This window comes from Bombus fervidus, chromosome 6 (genome assembly GCF_041682495.2).
Source record: "Bombus fervidus isolate BK054 chromosome 6, iyBomFerv1, whole genome shotgun sequence".
NCBI lineage: Eukaryota > Metazoa > Arthropoda > Insecta > Hymenoptera > Apidae > Bombus > Bombus fervidus.
This window is the reverse complement of record NC_091522.1, coordinates 5,109,969-5,128,061: the sequence shown is the minus strand read 5'-3', so window position 1 is coordinate 5,128,061 and position 18,093 is coordinate 5,109,969. Positions and strand designations below refer to the sequence as shown.

Here is an 18,093-nt window from a genome sequence, read left to right as displayed (position 1 = left end):
ATATTATTTACTAATAAGACAACATTTAATGAATAACATAAAATAATATACGTATAACATAATATAAGGAACATTTCTGGGCGCGTGAAAATCCACACACATTAAGGGATGATTTATGCAGAATGATGCACCGCCATATTGTATCAATACAGTCAAGAACATTAGACCAGCTGTTTTGTAAACAGATGGATCGGTCGAAGAGGACCTGTGCTTTGACCTGCTCAGTTTCCAGATTTAAATCTTCCCGATTGTTACTTCTGGAGACACATGAAGATACAATACGGCAAAATTTTAAATGAAGAGTCAAGCTCTGCTTATAAAAAAACGGAGAACATATCGAACATCTATTGTAATTTGTTGTATTTTTGTGAACATTCGCGACGGGGACAATCGTGGCGCGTGTATGATTTTGCTGTGAACACTTGTGGAGGCAAAGGATAAGAGGAAACATTAATTCTTTCTACTCGGAAATTTCATATGGCGCTTTTCGATATGTTCTTCAATGTTCAATCTACTATTTCTTTTGCAAAACATCGCGTGGAGTTATTTATGTCTCTGAATACCATGGCCTCTTCTTTACGACTTGAACGAGGTAAGCTGCCACCCATCTCTCGTTCGGATTCAGCAAATGCGCGCCACATTGCTTAGGCTGATCTCCTTTCGTTCGTTTTTTATTTCTTTCTTATTTATTTAATTTGTATTTTACAATTTTTCTAACTTTGTTGCTAAATAACATATGGATGGCTACCCCCAGCGAGATACCATCTTCCAGTTTGAATACTTCATTTCTTTGGTGAGATCAGTGGGGTGCTTTATTTTTAGTCTTCTTTCTATGACAGTTTTGCTCGCCTCAGCAGCCAGCTGGTTTGGAGGTGTTGTCGTTCTTTCCTTGTATTTTTTTGCATACATGCTGATTTCTTCTTTGACTGTTGGAATTTTTAAGTCTTTGCGTATATCTGACATACCATGGGGCGTTTACTATTGTTCTCAGTATCTTCGATTGTAGCGACTCTAGTTTATTTATGTGACTCATTGCTGCTGTCCCCCATAGTGGTATTCCGTACGTTCAAGTTGATATTATGATCGCCTTGCAAATTTATGGTGTATTTTTTACGCTGAGTATAGAATTTCAACTAGTTAACCAGTACATCTATCTTCTTTTTATCTGTATTTTGTCTATTATCAATTTAATATGATGCTTCCATGTAAGTTGCGAGTCTAAGTGGAGTTCTAGGTATTTAACTAGCTTTATTTGTGATATGTGCGTGCCATTCGATTGGATATTTGGTTGTTTCCGTTTTCGTAGTGTGAATGTAATATGGTTGCATTTACTGGGGTTTGCTTTTATTTGTTTATCTTGTCGCGATTTTTCTATTTTTATGATACGCTTTTGTAATAATGTGACTGCTGTTTATCGATTAATGTGTCTGACTAGTACAGCCGTGTCGTCCGCGAATGTCAGTATTTTGCTGTTGGTACTTGTTGGTATGTTGGCCGTGCATAGTGTGTATAATATTGGTCCTATTAAGTTAGAAAAATTTACCAAATGTCCAGATGGACAAATTGTAAAGTACAAATTAAATAATAATAATAATAATAAAAAAGGAAGTATTGGTCCTAAGACGCTTCCTTGCGGTACCCTGTCTTGATTTTATTTACTTCAGAATATATATCCTTTATTTTTACTACAGAGGTTCTGTTGCTTAGGTATGATTTGAGTAAGTGATCGATTTGTACCGGGAAATGTTTTTTGATTGTTTGTCAGAGGCTTTCATGGTTCACTTTGCCAAATGCTTTCTCGATGTTCATGAAAAGGGCTGTACAGTACTGTTTCTATTTGTTACTATTATTAATTGTTACAATAGTGTTTAGGATTTTTAAATGTCAAAGACTTCTTTGTTATTAGTTTTGGGTTCAAGTTCTATTAGAAATAATGGCAATGGCTGTTTTGTATAGTATCTGGTTATATTATTTATTGTTCTTACTTGGTGTCCGATTTTTATTAATTCCACACATATATCTTTTGTGTTTGTTTTTGGATGCAGTCCTCTAATTACCATTTTGTAGCTTTTTTATGTTTGGGGCGTGTATGTATGATACCCAGCGTTTTTCTCCTTTAATGCTTACGTCATTTTTCTAAATATTTCTGGAGTTTTTGTTTGTACTTTTACTTGTTCTAGTTTTAATTGCTTTATACTGTAGTTTTCTGTTCCGGCAGTGTTGTTTAATAGTTCAATAAAGAGATCTATTATTTGGGCATCAATTCAGAGTGGTGGTGGTTTAACGATACGTGTTGTGTTTTTTTTTCTTTTGGGTCCGTATCCACATCTTCTACCAGTGAGCTGAAAGAGTTTCGGAGTGGAATGTATTATAGCCACTGTTGCTTTTCTGTACTTGAAATTTTCGCAGCGCTTGTACCTGGTATTATTTTACGCTTTTTGTGATCTGTTACTACCTTCCAGTTTTCATCATCAACTTTTCTTTTATAAGCTAAAGCTGATCTTTCCTGTTCTTTGTTAGTTGGTTGTTTCCGGCTTAGCGTATTTGTAGTTTTATTTATGTAGTATATTCCACCTTTGTTTTGTTATTTTGATTGGCGGTATTTGTTGTTGCATTTTGGAGCTTTTACCATTTTGCAGTATTCGTTGACGTTTTGACCACCTAAATTCACTACTGGTCACACTTTCACTCTGTTTAGCTTGGCTGCTCGTGCGTTCGTGTAAGTAGATTTGCTAATGTGCAGGGATATTTTGACCAATTTTTAATTGTCAATAACTAAAAAACAAATCCGGAAACGAACTCATTTTATTCTTTGTCTTATTTCGATGTCAAGAATCACTCCTTAAGTTGTGGAAAATCTGTAGTCTAGCACTCTGTATAGAATATTTGTATTGTATAAGAAAAGACGAAATTATAAGAAATTTTAAAATAGACTGTTTATATTTTTGAACAAATATGAAACTGTTGATTTTTTCTTCTTTTAGAATAGCAACAGATTGCATTTCTTTCACACCTAGATAAAGGGACATTAATAAAGAACTTTCAAATAATTATTGTCTTCTGTAGTAGAATATAGTATAGTGTAAAACTATTACGTAGCTACATTTCTTATATTTAATTGCGTACTACTAACCAATTAAATTACTAGTCTTTTAATGTGTAAATAGATTATTTTAAAATATGTAATTTTTTCTCTAATATCTTTTTTTCTACTTTAAATTTCTATTTTTCGAAAGTCTGATGTGATAGAGTATAATAACCATATTGACATTCATCAACCTCAAATTTATAAAAAGATATTTGAAATTTTGTTGGGAGTAAAAAAGATATTTATTTGATTTGATGACTACTTGATCTTTATTTATAAAGTTACATGAAATATTTAAAGTATAATCAGAAACGGGATTTAGGTGTGAGAGCGCATTCGAAATGCAATTTTTAACAATTTGTAATATGTCAACAGTACACGAAGGAATCTATTTTGATAAATGGAAGTTTGTATATCGCAAAAAAAAAAAGGAATTTTTAAGCATCGATTATAGCTGTGAAGTTTCGCAAAATTATATGTATAATAATTGAAAAAGTAATGTCATATGTTTATCAATGAGAAATCTATAGAATCACAAAATCAACAGTCTTATATGTATGACTGCTTAACAGACAACAAATACTTAATTTCTTATAGTTCTTTAATGAAACATCTTCGCATATGGAACCTTTTTTATCTATTTGACTTTTTGAACACCGCAACACCAATTTGGCACTACATAATGTTTCGGGATACCCGTAAGTGCGTACAAGTGACGTCACACGTTGAAATGTTTGAAACTTAAATGGTGCACTTCGGAACATAGATTGTAAAATTATACTCAGTATATTAATGTATTATAAAAATAATGCCTTAAATCGTAAAAGAGTAAATAATTGTTCAATGTTATTTGTTGTGAGAAATTTGAATTTTAATATACTTTGATACAAACTTTTATAACATGTATCGTAATTAAATGTTAATGTTAAGCGTAGTGGAAAGGTTAATTATAATCGCCCAAGATTATTATATCAGGAGTCCCATTGAAATCACCGACACTGTTTTCACCGACAACAACTCACCGACACCAGACTTTACCGAAAATGTTATTTCGCTGTATATATTTCGCTAATACTGTCAGTCAGTTAAAGTTGTTGTCATTCAAAATTGTTATAGGTGAAATGTATGTCTGGTGTCGGTGGAAAAAGTGTCAGATTTACATAGAACCCTGTATCAGAGGTCAAAAGATCTACATAATCGATTAGATAATTCTCCATCATTAACTACTTAGCGAAATCTGCGTGTGCCATGGTTTAGTAAACCATCGCTACACTTATGGGCGGCATCTCTGAATTCTGGATATATTTTCCACCATAACACAATTTTTATCTCCCTTTACACGGCAAAGTGTTTTCTCTGTCTTTTTATTTAAAATAAAACATTTTCTGGCCCTTGCACTTTTTTAGGGTGGTTTTAACTCTTAACGACCTTAACCAGTTAAATCTTTCGGCATCTAGCACTGTTAACACAATTTATTCTGTACTGTCAACAATAGCAGTATCGTCAAGAGTATGTAGCCAATTAAAGATCATCATATTTCTTTCATATTTGGATAATTGATTTCCACGTTCTCTTTCAACGTCTTTAATGGTCAAAGCATGGTTTCGTTCCTTTTGTCCCAATAGTGCAGGTCCAGTAGTACCTGTTGTTCCAGGGACCAGCAATGTAGTTCCAGAAGCTGTTTGTGCTGCACTCGCTACAACCTCCAACTGATCTAAATTGAATTCGCTTTGTGAAAGTCGCTCCAAAGCACGATATGTTGTTAACAATCTACAAATTATGAAAATTAGGTATTAATATTCAACTGTTACACACATTTCATATACTTCTTTTTTATTGTCATAATTGCTGAAGGAAATATGTAAAAATAAGTATTGTTAATTTTCATGCTTTTACTGCCTTATTAATCGTTTTAAAACCCAACATTACGCTTATCAAAAAATGATCATATCAATATTAAGTACTAGAATCTTTAATACTATTCTTGCTTTGTAATATTATTTTAGATTTGTTATATAGGGTGTAAGAAATGTTTGTCATAGTTTATGTTAAGGAATTAGAACAATACATTGGTATCAAAAACTACATCTATTGGAGCGAAATCAAAACATTCGTTTGTTCTAAATCTTTTGTCTCCTAGCTAAGCAGTCGTTAATCGCATTCTGTTCTGCATTCATCTACAAAGAGTTTTGTTATAAAAATAAAGGATAAAGCGTGGTTAATATAAACCCTACTTCATTTTCATCGCTTTATCTAGTTTTCTAAGAACAGTTTATACTGATGATTTAATATTCTTAGATTAATAGAGATCTGTTGAAAAAGTAAACTGCAGAATTGATTTTGACTTTAAACTCAAGGTTAAAATGTTTTTTATTGCATTCTGTTTCTTTTTTTTTTTCTTTACATTTCATTTCTGGAATTGTGTTGTAACTCGTCTGTTTATCTCGAAAAACGACAAAGTTTCATAACTTTTTGGACTAACTTTATTTACAATATACTTGTACAGTGGGACATTGATGAACTAGCGAATTTCTGAAACAATCGAAGCAACGCTGTTAAGTACATACCATATTGTCTCATTATGGATAAGGTCGTGATTATAAACATAGTAGCGATAAGCCGAGGCAAGAGTAACAAGACAAATGAAAAGACAGCGACAGAAAATAAATTAAACTCATAAATTTACATAACAATAAATAATATATTCAGATGTAATACGAAACATCCATTTTCACTGTTTCTAATAGAACTTGAATCCAAACTTAACAACAAAGAAATCTTTGACTTTAAAAAAATCCTAAACACAATACTAACAATTGAGCCACCTCGTTATAAGAAGGACATACCGCAATGCAATCAGTGTTAACAATACGGACACACTGCAACTACTGCAACAGAAATCCAGCGTGTGTCAAATGTGCAGAAAACCACCTAACAGCAAACTGCCAATACACAGAAGAGATAAACAAAGTAAAATGCTATAACTGTAACGGAAACCACCCAGCAAGCTATAAAGCACCAAATGGCAAACATTTAAAGAATTAATCGAGAGCAAAATCAACTGCAATATTCCACTAAAAACACCTGAACACATCGAACAGCCAGTAACAACAGTGACAGAAATTATACAAGAAGCAGCATGAGCAACTACTAATCATGAACCAAACAACAGGCAAACAAAAATAATTCCAACAGACATCCTTCACTAAATCAGAGAAAAAAGGAAAGCGAAAGCAAAATGGAAAAAACATAGAACACGTGAAAACAAAAAGCATCTAAACAAACTTGCAAAGGAAATAAAAAATAAAATAGAAGATCATAATAATAACGAATTCTCAAAATTCATAGAAACAATCTCTGCGCATGAAAATGGCAACTACTCTCTATAGAAAGCCACGAACAAAATAAAGAAGCCAATAAAACTAATTCTAGCAATCAGAAAAGGAGACAACACATGGGCCAGAAGCAACGAAGAGCAAGCTGCAGAACTCTCCAACCACCTTTGTAATACTTTTACTTCATATTTAGTACTTCACTTTATTAACAACAGAAAAACCAAATGTCATTCAGAAGATGCGCAAAATACTAGTACTCCAACAAGCACTACACCATACCTAATATAACAGCACAAGAAATTAGAATCCCCCCAAAATTAGAAAAAAACCTTCCTCCAGAAGCAGTACGTTTAATCACAATAATATTGAATGCAATTTTAGGAATCCAATACTTTCCTAATCTATGGAAGCTAGCACAGATCATAATGGTACCTAAGGCAGGCAAAGACCCACATCAAACTGCATCTTACAGACCAATATCACTACTTCCTATGTTTTCCAAAATACTAGAGAAAATAATATACGATCGCCTAAAACCAACAATAGAGAAAGAAAAATATTAATTAAGCAGATCACCAATTTGGATTCAGAAATAAACACTCCACGATAGAGTAAATGCACAAGCTCGTCAACGAAATTTTACTAGCAATAGAAAAGAAACAATACTGTACAGCCCTCTTCATGAACATCGAGAAAGCATTTGACGAAGTGAACCATGAAAGCAAACAATCTGACAAACAATCAAAAAACATTTCCCGGTACAAATCGATCACTTACTCAAATCATACCTAAGCAACAGAACCTCTGTAGTAAAAATAAAGGATATATATTCTGAAGTAAATAAAATCAAGACAGGGTACCGCAAGGAAGCGTCTTAGGACCAATACTTCCTTTTTTATTATTATTATTATTATTTAATTTGTACTTTACAATTTGTCCATCTGGACATTTGGTAAATTTTTCTAACTTAATAGGACCAATATTATACACACTATGCACGGCCAACATACCAACAAGTACCAACAGCAAAATACTGACATTCGCGGACGACACGGCTGTACTAGTCAGACACATTAATCGATAAACAGCAGTCACATTATTACAAAAGCGTATCATAAAAATAGAAAAATCGCGACAAGATAAACAAATAAAAGCAAACCCCAGTAAATGCAACCATATTACATTCACACTACGAAAACGGAAACAACCAAATATCCAATCGAATGGCACGCACATATCACAAATAAAGCTAGTTAAATACCTAGAACTCCACTTAGACTCGCAACTTACATGGATGCATCATATTAAATCGATAATAGACAAAATACAGATAAAAAGAAGATAGATGTACTGGTTAACTAGTTGAAATTCTATACTCAGCGTAAAAAATACACTATAAATTTGCAAGGCGATCATAATATCAATTTGAACGTACGAAATACCACTATGGGGGACAGCAGCAATGAGTCACATAAATAAACTAGAGTTGCTACAATCGAAGATACTGAGAACAATAGTGAATGCCCCATGGTATGTCAGAAACGAGGATATACGCAAAGACTGAACAATATCAATGGTCAAAGAAGAAATCAGCATGTACGCAAAAAAATACAAGGAAAGAACGACAACACCTCCAAACCAGCTGGCTGCTGAGGCGAGCAAAACTGTCATAGAAAAAAGACTAAAAAGAAAACACCTCACTAACCTCACTAAAGAAATAAAGTATTCAAACTCGAAGATGGTATCCCGCTGGGGGTAGCCATCCACATGTTATTTAGCAATTAAGCTAGAAAAATTTACCAAATGTCCAGCTGGATAAATTGTAAAGTACAAATTAAATAATAAAAAAGAAAAACGATTCGCGATATCAACCGATCGGTTGCAATCTGACTGATCGCCAATTATTTGAGAATTCGCATCAATCAGTGTTCTGATTATACAGGTAAAAGCTTTACATTTTTACAAAAACAATGATTAATAATGATGGAAAATGTACTGCGAGTAAAATATGACTGAACAATTTTAAATATCGATATGGAATTCACCAAAGTACTCATTCAAATAGAAAAGCTATCTGTCGGCCATGCGACAGCTAGACGATATAAAAAGATACGTCTGTACCAATTGTTACCAATTGTCCAAAACCTTGGTATTAAACTAGGAAACTAAACTAGAACTAAAGAAGAAAACTTCAGTTTATTAAAAAGGAGACAAAAATGCACTACTTTAGCGTATACTAAGACTTAGGAGATGATAAGCTCTACCTTCTTGTAATTGGTAATTCAATAAATCCAAAAGCATTTACACATGTTAGTTGGCAATATTCTACCATGTAGATATACACTACTTATAGCAAAACGGGTTAGATGATCATTTTCATATCTCAGAATCAATTTCATATCGGCTTTGTAGTATTTATAACAAAATTTTTAAAGGACAAAAATATTCGTTTGAGGACTGTGCTATTAATAGGCCCATGTAATGTAATGCATCATCCCTCCTAGTAAATGATAAGTTCCATTCAAACAAAATTGAGGTAATATTTTTATCTTCACGTGTGACACCGATTTTGCTCATCAAATTGTTCTAAAGGTATTAAAGAGGAATTATAAATAATTCTTGTTACTATATGTTCCATCACACTAAAATGTAAGTTAATGTCAGTGAACATTACAGGAGCCGACATGTGATCGCTAATATTGTCAATATCGCCAAATACATATTGACGATAGTATTAATCCTATGCACTCGATATTGTAGGATTAAGATTTATGACAATTTTAATATTTTAAGAACTACGCATCAATATTGCTAAGTAAGGATATTAATAATAATATTGATTAAGTGCGATTAAAGTTCAATATTATTAATCAATATTCATAGCGTAAACTCGAAGCAGGGATTTCAAGCAGACTTGAGCAGTTGCTGATTGTCTTATAATTACTTCTGTAATAGATTATTGAATGTAATCATAGTAACTGTAATAATTACTCAATTAATTATTGGTTAACTAGGAAAGGGGGCTTCAACTTCAATAACCTTGACCTCGATATATGTTATTGTAGAGAATGTCATGAGTCTACATTCACTGTGCCGAACCGTGGAACGATCGTATTCAAAAGTTATGACAAATGAAAGTGGTATTTATTACATTAAATTTACTTCAAAATAAGTGATTAAAAATGAAATTGCATATACATTTGTGTAGGTTTGCGATTCTAATAATTTTACGGTATGTTTAGGTTAGTTTAGTAGATTAGATCCCATGAGTTCAGTGTTCCTGGGGCTTCTGCGTCGCATCTGAAGACGACTACTATGAGGGATTTAATGGGAAAGAATTCTACGCTATCCTGCATCCTTCGCGGTAAAATAGAGGAAGATTTCATGGGATAGATAGGGGGAATAGAATCCCTAAATTCATCCAAAAATCCAACCTAAACCCTCTTTTCCGCATAATTACCAATCATTCTTAAGATAAATCAGTAATCATGAATAACTTTTGTAGTTTTCAATCATAAGTCAATAATTTTTAAGCCATTGAGTGATTAATTTATGCACAGTTTATGAACTTAATTGTCCGATTCAATAGATGTGATTGATATTCTTGATATCCATTCTAGCATATAATCATAATGTATAATCATAATCTCGTTATATGCTTGTCAGTTAACAATCCAGCAATACAGTAACACTACAAAGCATATCTACGCTGTGATTTTAATGTCTTATAGTAATATATACAATTCTCTCCTGCAGAATGGCTAGTATCTACCTTTGAGTTTATGTAACTTTCATGTCATGTCAAACTTCCAACTGTAGGTGATGGAAAATTTTTTGAATATTTGCAAGGGGAAAGTGCTATAAATTCTGATAAAATTGTATTGTGTATAAAGTGCAAATTGCAATGAGCGGTTATGGAAGGTCATTCAATTTTATCACGCATTTGAAGCGAAAATACGGGGAAAAACAGTGTAGGAGTACAAGACACATAAAACTCGTGTAAAGTGTGGACGGCCACAAGTAAGTATTTGAAGGAAATTTATAAAGAAACTTCGGAATATTTTAACGCAAGACCAATTTGATAGAGATAATATTAAATACATAGTAATTATGTATAAAAGAGGCTGCACTCCCTATTGTGATAAAATTTAAACGTGTCGTAAAAACAATATTTTAAACAAATTTTCCTACACGTATAACCGCCACACAACCTCAATTTTGGAGATATTGGCAAAAAACTATTACTACTACATTGTATATTGCTTATACGTGTACGCTCATGGTACATATGTATCAGCATAGAATAACCGCTTATCTATTGTTTCTATGTCACATTACAGTGGCCGACAGATAATCTTTATAACGGCCAAACTTTTCAATATTTATTTCTTTTCTTTTTTTTTACTAACTCGAAACTAATTTCAAAATATAAAAAGTCATCTGAACGCACAAATCTCGCAAGTGTCGTCAGCCGCTTGTCGGCAACCACTATTTAAAATTACACAAATTCAAACCTTACTATTTAAAAAAAATGAAAATACTGATCGATGTGATCGTCGTCGGAACGCTGACTATTACCCGATACGTAATATAATTTTGTATATTAAGGTAGCTGAATTGAAAACATTAATTTATATCTAATGGGGATAATCAATGTTTTCATTTTACTGCGACAAGATTTGCGTTTGTGTAGCAATTGCGAAAGGTAGCCGTTAAACTATGTGAGGTTTGTGTGTTAAAAAAGAGATCTTTTTTTGTATAATTTTTAATTTCACATTAGACAACCTTGCATTTCTAACTTCGGCCATTGTGCTTTATAACATATTTCTACTCTATCCTTTTGAGGTACCTTTCGACTAGTTTACCTATTATGCACATGTGTCTATGAAGAAACAGTAGATAAATGGTAACATCGTGCAAATGTATATGTTGCCATGGATGTGCATGTAGAGGCAAGAGTCAATACAATAGTAGTAACAGTTTTTTGCCAAAATCTCGGAAACTAAAACCGAAACCGGCGGTTATAGACATAGGAAAAAGTTGTTCAGAATGATGAATTTTACAACATATTTAAATTTCATCAAAACTAAGTGTAGCCCCTTTTATGCACAATTATCAAATATTTCTTAGTCTTAATGATACCATCAAGGCGCATAGATTTTTTTCTTAGTTATATTCAACGATTTAAATATATCGGCATGTAGATTGCCTGTTATAAGCCGTCGTTATCTTAGTCAATGGATTGAGAATGAATATATACTTATTATTATGAAGAAATAAAATATAATTTAGAGCATGTGTAGTTCATACGCAGAATCGTTGATATATAGACAAGTAGGAAGAGCAGTTTTCTTGGGGTTATCGCACACTGGATATGTAATAATTTAGAAAGAATATCTGTGGCTTTAACATCCCGGAGTTTTCGTGGAATTTACATTTCAATTGGAATAAACGAGTTGTTTTACGAAATATATTCTAATCTAGCAAACGGCAATTACAATTTTGTTAAAACGTACAAAACGTTTGGAATAAAAGAAAAATATATAAATAATTCTGAACAGGTCTTGAATGAAATGGAACATGCTAGTGATAGCTTTGAATCTCATAATGAAAACAAAAATGGAAGAAGGGCACTTGTAAATCAACGTTCATGTTTATTAATCATTCCATTGCACAGTATCATAACAATATCATTTACAGGGTTCATATACGTTAAATTTCTGTATTACTGCTGATGCAACTAAGATTTTACAAAAGTCAACAGAATTAGCAATCGTAAATAATAAAACCATCAAGAAATGTAACATTGTATGGAAAATGACAGTTCATCCAAAAACTGCTTAAATAAATCAAGAAGTTTAGGACATACTCTTAATAAACTAGATGGAACAGCCTGTATGATTTTTTATGCCAAATTTTTAATATTTAAGAAAAAAGTAGCGAATTATACAGAACTCTTGATATAAAAAATCCACTGAACAATCAGGATTTCAATATCTAGAGGAATACTTAAACCATACTAAACTTTTTGTTATCACTTACTATATAATCCAAGGCGAGCATAATGCTATGGTATTTTTATACCATGAATATTTTATGTACATGCAAAGCTTGAAAAAACGATACATTTTGAGTGAATTTTTTGCAAGTCACTTCTAGAAGCAATTTTAAACAGTATGAAAGTAAGATTTAATGAATATTTATTTTTTCCTACTGGAGAAGCTCAGAAAACTGCAATACCAGCTTTATCACACCCACATATTAAGGATATGGTTATCTTAAGTATAAATGTATCAAAAAGAAAATCTAACTTTTCTAAAAAACCATAGTGGCTAAAATAATTCTGACTTAAATCTCTCCAAAAAGGACCAGAAAATAATTTGTACAATGAGTTTTTCAATTTGGAGAATAATTGTGACTTTAACCACAAATTTCTCTACTTCTAAGACAGAATTAGACATTATTTCATGTGAGAGCAATAACGAAATTTAGATATTTTCGACGAATGTCCATTGATAAAAATTGCTTTTATTTTATGTAATCAGCTCCTGTAGAGAGATTATTCTCATATGCTATAATATTAAAAAAATTGAAAGCACATAAATTATAATATTATAAAAGCGTATTCTACTTGAATATGAAAGTAAGTAATTTGGGTGAAACTATAGAAACACTGACTAGACTCCGATTTCCATGACTTTTGTATGTATATGTTGTAGAAACTGACACTTCGAATAACTTCTTCCTATACCTATAAGGCTTGAACTCGCTTATTTTCCGAAATATCTACGGCAAACTTCCGGTATCACTACAGTGAATTCTGTTTATAATTGTGCATTTGTAGCAGCGTATGCATTATGCTAACTGATGATTAAGTCATAATCATTAAGTGTAATCATTTCATGACTAATAATTATTAAAGTAATCATGACCATTGATTACAACTTTTATTACTTCCCCTAGTCATTAGTCAATGATTACTCATTATTAATCAGTATAATCAAATGATCAGTAATCAGTAATCACGAATAACTCAATTTTACATTAATCATAATTTTCAATCATTAATCAGATTACGAATTAGCCATGTTCAAGTATACCTGATAAATTTTCAAATTAGATTTTCTCGAAAACTAAACCTTAAATGAAAAAATTTTATTCCATATTTTGTTCTTATTTTTTCATAAGCAATCACCTCGTGCTCGCTTGTACATTTTATCCGATCGCACCCTGTATATTAAATATATCAAACTCAATTTTCTCGAAAGTATTGTATAACAAAATTTTATATATTTTTGACTTATTTTTTCACGTATAATCAGCCCGTTGCTAATTGTATCATAATTACTGGAATACTCTGTATCAATAATATTGATCATGTACGGTTTCTAAGAAAGATTGAAATGGATTGACAATATTATTATCAAATTACATTTAACAATACATATTATTGGCCATGTGCGAACCCCTGATAGAAGTCTTCTATAAGTTGAACAGAATATCGTTATAAAATTATAGTTTCATCTTTGGAAACATAAAATTTCTATTTCATATATATCGAATCGACCAACTTATCAGAAGGCCAGGAAATTTTACAATTTGCCCATCATATGAAATATTATAAAATGACGAACAAATTAGAATATAGCAAGATAATCGTTGCTATCCAAAATAGTTTAGACAATCAAACAATTGAAAATAAAAACAAAACATATAAATAAAAAAAGTAAAAGATTTTTTTTTATTTAAAATTGCACTGAAAAGAAACTAATTTCTTTAAGCAGGTATCATTAAGTAATTGATTGTAGTATTAATATATTATATTACATAAGGCAAGGGAACCTGTATATATTAAGCACACACAGTAATTCTATAATAGGTATCATTCAATTAGTGAATTTATATTACTAAAAATAAAAACCAGGCGGGCTCATTGTTTTAACCTTGCGACGCATTCTATGTTCCTCCAACCTCTTCTATTCTCTTGAATGAATTTTTTGGATGAAGAAATTTTTAATGAAGGCGAGGAAGACAATTCTCTAATCATTACGAGGTAAAAATGTAAGAATATTTGACTCATGAATCCGAACTTCATCTAATGAAATAGAGGATCTCCGAAAGTGTTAAAATACTGAGAAGTTTAGAACTAAACTAATATGAGCTTGTCAGGTTTTTATTCTTAGTAAATGAGTTCAACAAAGAAGTGATGCCTATTATATGATTGCCGCGTATGCTTAACATACACAGATTCCACTATATATTATTATTACGTTCAATTATTTAATGATACCTGACTAAGAAAATTATTTTCTTCTTTTCATTAACTTTTCAAATTTTGTTAATTTATATATTTTATTTTTTACTTTTTAATCATTATCTGTCATCTGACAATATACATTGATGTAAAGATATATAATGATATAACGATTTTTCAGATTTCACCTCAGCTAACCAGGCTACTCTTTCCAATAAAAAAAGAGTTGTCTACTGCTTAAAATTATGTGATATTGTCATCGGAAATAAACATGTGTTCTAAATTTCAGCTTTCTAATTGTTCGGAAAGTGGGTGAAATTTCGCTTACAAAATTCCAGACAGACAAACAGATAAACAGAAAAGTAAGCTAAATGAAAACCATTAAAAATTAGGCGTGAAGAAGATGCTTCCATATACAGGGTATCTCATTGTGGTTTACTCACTCAATTATCTTTTGAACTATTCAATATTCGAAAAAAAAAAAATGTTTCAAATAAAATTTACTTGGTTTCGACAGGGACATCTTGTGATGGGTACAAATCTTATATAGGAGGACGCCCTCTTGTGAATTTAGGATAACCTTTATTTTTTAAAATGCCACTATATGTTTTTTTATGCGTCATTTGATTCTCATTCTAATTCTGTAAAAAGTATTAAAGTTCTTGGATCGAATAATGATTAGTTTAAAAGATATTTTATCTTTAATGTTGCAGAAGTTATCATATAAAGGATAAGGAAAACATAAACAAAAAAGTATTGCGTTTTCGTTTCCTATCATTTATATGATAAGTTTTACAACATTAAAGCTAAAATGTCTTTTAAACTAAATATTTTTCGACCCAAATATCTTAATAACTTTTTGAGCAGAATTAAAATATGCATTGAATGGTGTATAAAGAAATGTATAATTCCATTCAAAAAAAGACAAAGATCACCTTGATATTTCGAAGACACACCTATTTAAATAAGATTTGTCATCATCACAAGATGTCCCCGTTGAAAGAAAGTAAATTTTACCTGAAACATGTTTTGAATATTTTATGAGACAATTGTGTGGATAGATTAAAATGAGACACTTGTAGATACAACTGTATATGTATATGAATAATAAATAGATGTGTATGTTATATATGTGTGTATTGTGATATGTTAGAGATATATATATATATACAAACAAGCAATTGTATTTCTTATGAAATAACATGCCTATTGTGCATATAAATTTTTAATTTTTCTTTCTAGTGCGCGTATAACTTAAGTCTCGATTATCTAATGCGTTTTGGTTCTTCATGAAACGGTTCAATGGAGGTTCCATTGTGTTTACATTTCAATGTCACATATTGACGTAAATAAAGACAAATAAATCATTTGGATATTTCCTATGAAGAATATATAATACCATAGTAAAATATAATAGTGGTTAATCAACCTATTATTCATATTTGGAGAGTAAAGTAAATTAAATTTAATATGATCCGATCAGATTATAGTTAACATAAAAATGTTCTCGTACTGCTTCGTGCCATTATTGAACAACAGAAAATTAATGAATAACGGAACAGTATTATGCCTAGAAAAAATTTCAAGTTATTGTAATTTTCAGCGACTCGATCAGTACTTCAGTGATCAAAAACTTTTAGCACAATTTCCTGCTGAACATCAAACGTTTCGTTGTCATACGTGCATATCCACTGATGACGGCTTTGTATAATACAACTTATCGATATATTCACTTTAAAAAATGGCTCTTCCAATAGCAACAATTTAAATCAAAAGAATGCTAATTTGGGCAAATAGAATTTTCAATCCTCCCCCCACGATTCAGAGATTGTAAATTTGTGGGAAGGGATCATTGACAATAATATTGACCTTGTTTAGTTACCTGCACAGACTGACAAGTTAAAATCAGTTATAATCTCTATGTTTACAACATAACTGGACTACAGTGTACTATAACACATACATGGACTATACCATCACATTTTTCTTGACTAGTTCGAAAATTTTTAATCGATTGAAACTTGTCCTCCATTATTCCATTCTTCCATTATTTTCCCATTATTTTTTATTGAATTTAAATATATTTTATCAATAACACGAAGTGGATTTTTACATACCATACTAATATATGACACCAATTCCATAATTGGTATTACCAAAGTGTGTTGGTGAAGAATCAAATGATAAAATTACTTATATATCTACTTAATCTAACAACTAATGGCACTTTAATATAATTTTCAAGAGATATTATATATATAAAAATATATATGATTCCAGTACTATATGCTGAGATTTAATTAAGATAAGATTTAAAATTAACTAAGATAGGAATGTAATAGGAATATATCAAACTAAAATAAGAATTAAAAGTAACTAAGAAATTAACTGAGATTTAATCTTGTAATAAGTAGGATATAGTGCAATAAACAAAAACCTTGAGTATCAAGACCAAAATCTATTTTGTAATCTATTTTTTGACCGATCTCTACTTATCCAGAGGCCGAATCATTTTCATAAGCAATATTATCTTTTTTTATTCTGCATATTTATGAAGAAAATATAAAATTGAATAATAATTAATAATTAATTTTTAAACCAACCTTCGACGTATGTAATTTTGGCGAACCTTCTTATTCACAGACCTAACAAAATCAGCTCCTGTGAAAGGTATGGATGGATGTGATGCAGTAGAAGGTTGTTGAGTTGATTGAGAACTGGACGTTTGCTGCTGACATTGTTGTTCTTGCATAGCTCCACCATGAGGACTAGGAAGTTGCGATGTATTGGCGACTGGTTCACCAACAGCAACCCATGTGCTGCAGGATCTTGAAGCATGATCAAGTCGTGCATGTTCCAAAAGCAAAGTATTTCTTTGGGCAGTGTTAAGGGCTAAAGTAGATACAGCTGATCGCAACCCATTCGGCCCCAATATATCTGGACTTGGCAGTTGAGATACGTCGCTCGTGCTAAAACTTTTGCGAAGTCCAAGTGCCGAAGAAAGTACTCCACAACTACGAATTAATTCATTTTCTTCTTCAAACCAAAGAATTTCTGGTATATCTGCTGGCCTAAGGAAATGAAAGAAAAAATGATGTAGATGCATTAAGTCCTTAAATATTTTAAATTAATTATATTAGATTTTCCCAAATTTCTACATTTTAACCCGATTAGTTGAAGAAAATACAGAACTAATTTTCCGTAACATTGCATTGCATTTTACTGTAACTAAATGTTTTTAATTTTAGTATACAAATTTTACTGTAAAGTTAATATGTTCAATATCGAAAAGACTAATTGTAAAAGCTGTTTTCTTACTATTTTATATGTTAAGAAATTAGCATATTATTTGTCGTAAACGTTTAGATGAAATATAACTTTATTTTAGTAATAACGCAAAATGACGTATATTAATA

The 18,093-nt window shown here is 31.3% G+C and overlaps 1 protein-coding gene across 5 annotated transcripts in view; it reads right to left on the bottom strand.

Moving 5' to 3' along the window:
* Window positions 1-3,493: 3,493 nt before the first annotated feature.
* LOC139987929 (uncharacterized) overlaps window positions 3,494-18,093 on the bottom strand; it is a 71,405-nt gene continuing 56,805 nt past the window's right edge. For all 5 annotated transcript variants that reach the window (XM_072004753.1, XM_072004751.1, XM_072004752.1 and 2 more), the window contains 2 exons: window positions 17,281-17,748; window positions 3,494-4,858 (listed from right to left, as the gene is read on the bottom strand). In XM_072004753.1, coding sequence (XP_071860854.1) covers window positions 4,561-4,858; window positions 17,281-17,748 — 766 coding nt within the window. In that variant the 3' untranslated portion in view covers window positions 3,494-4,560. The remainder of the gene's footprint in view (window positions 4,859-17,280; window positions 17,749-18,093) is intronic.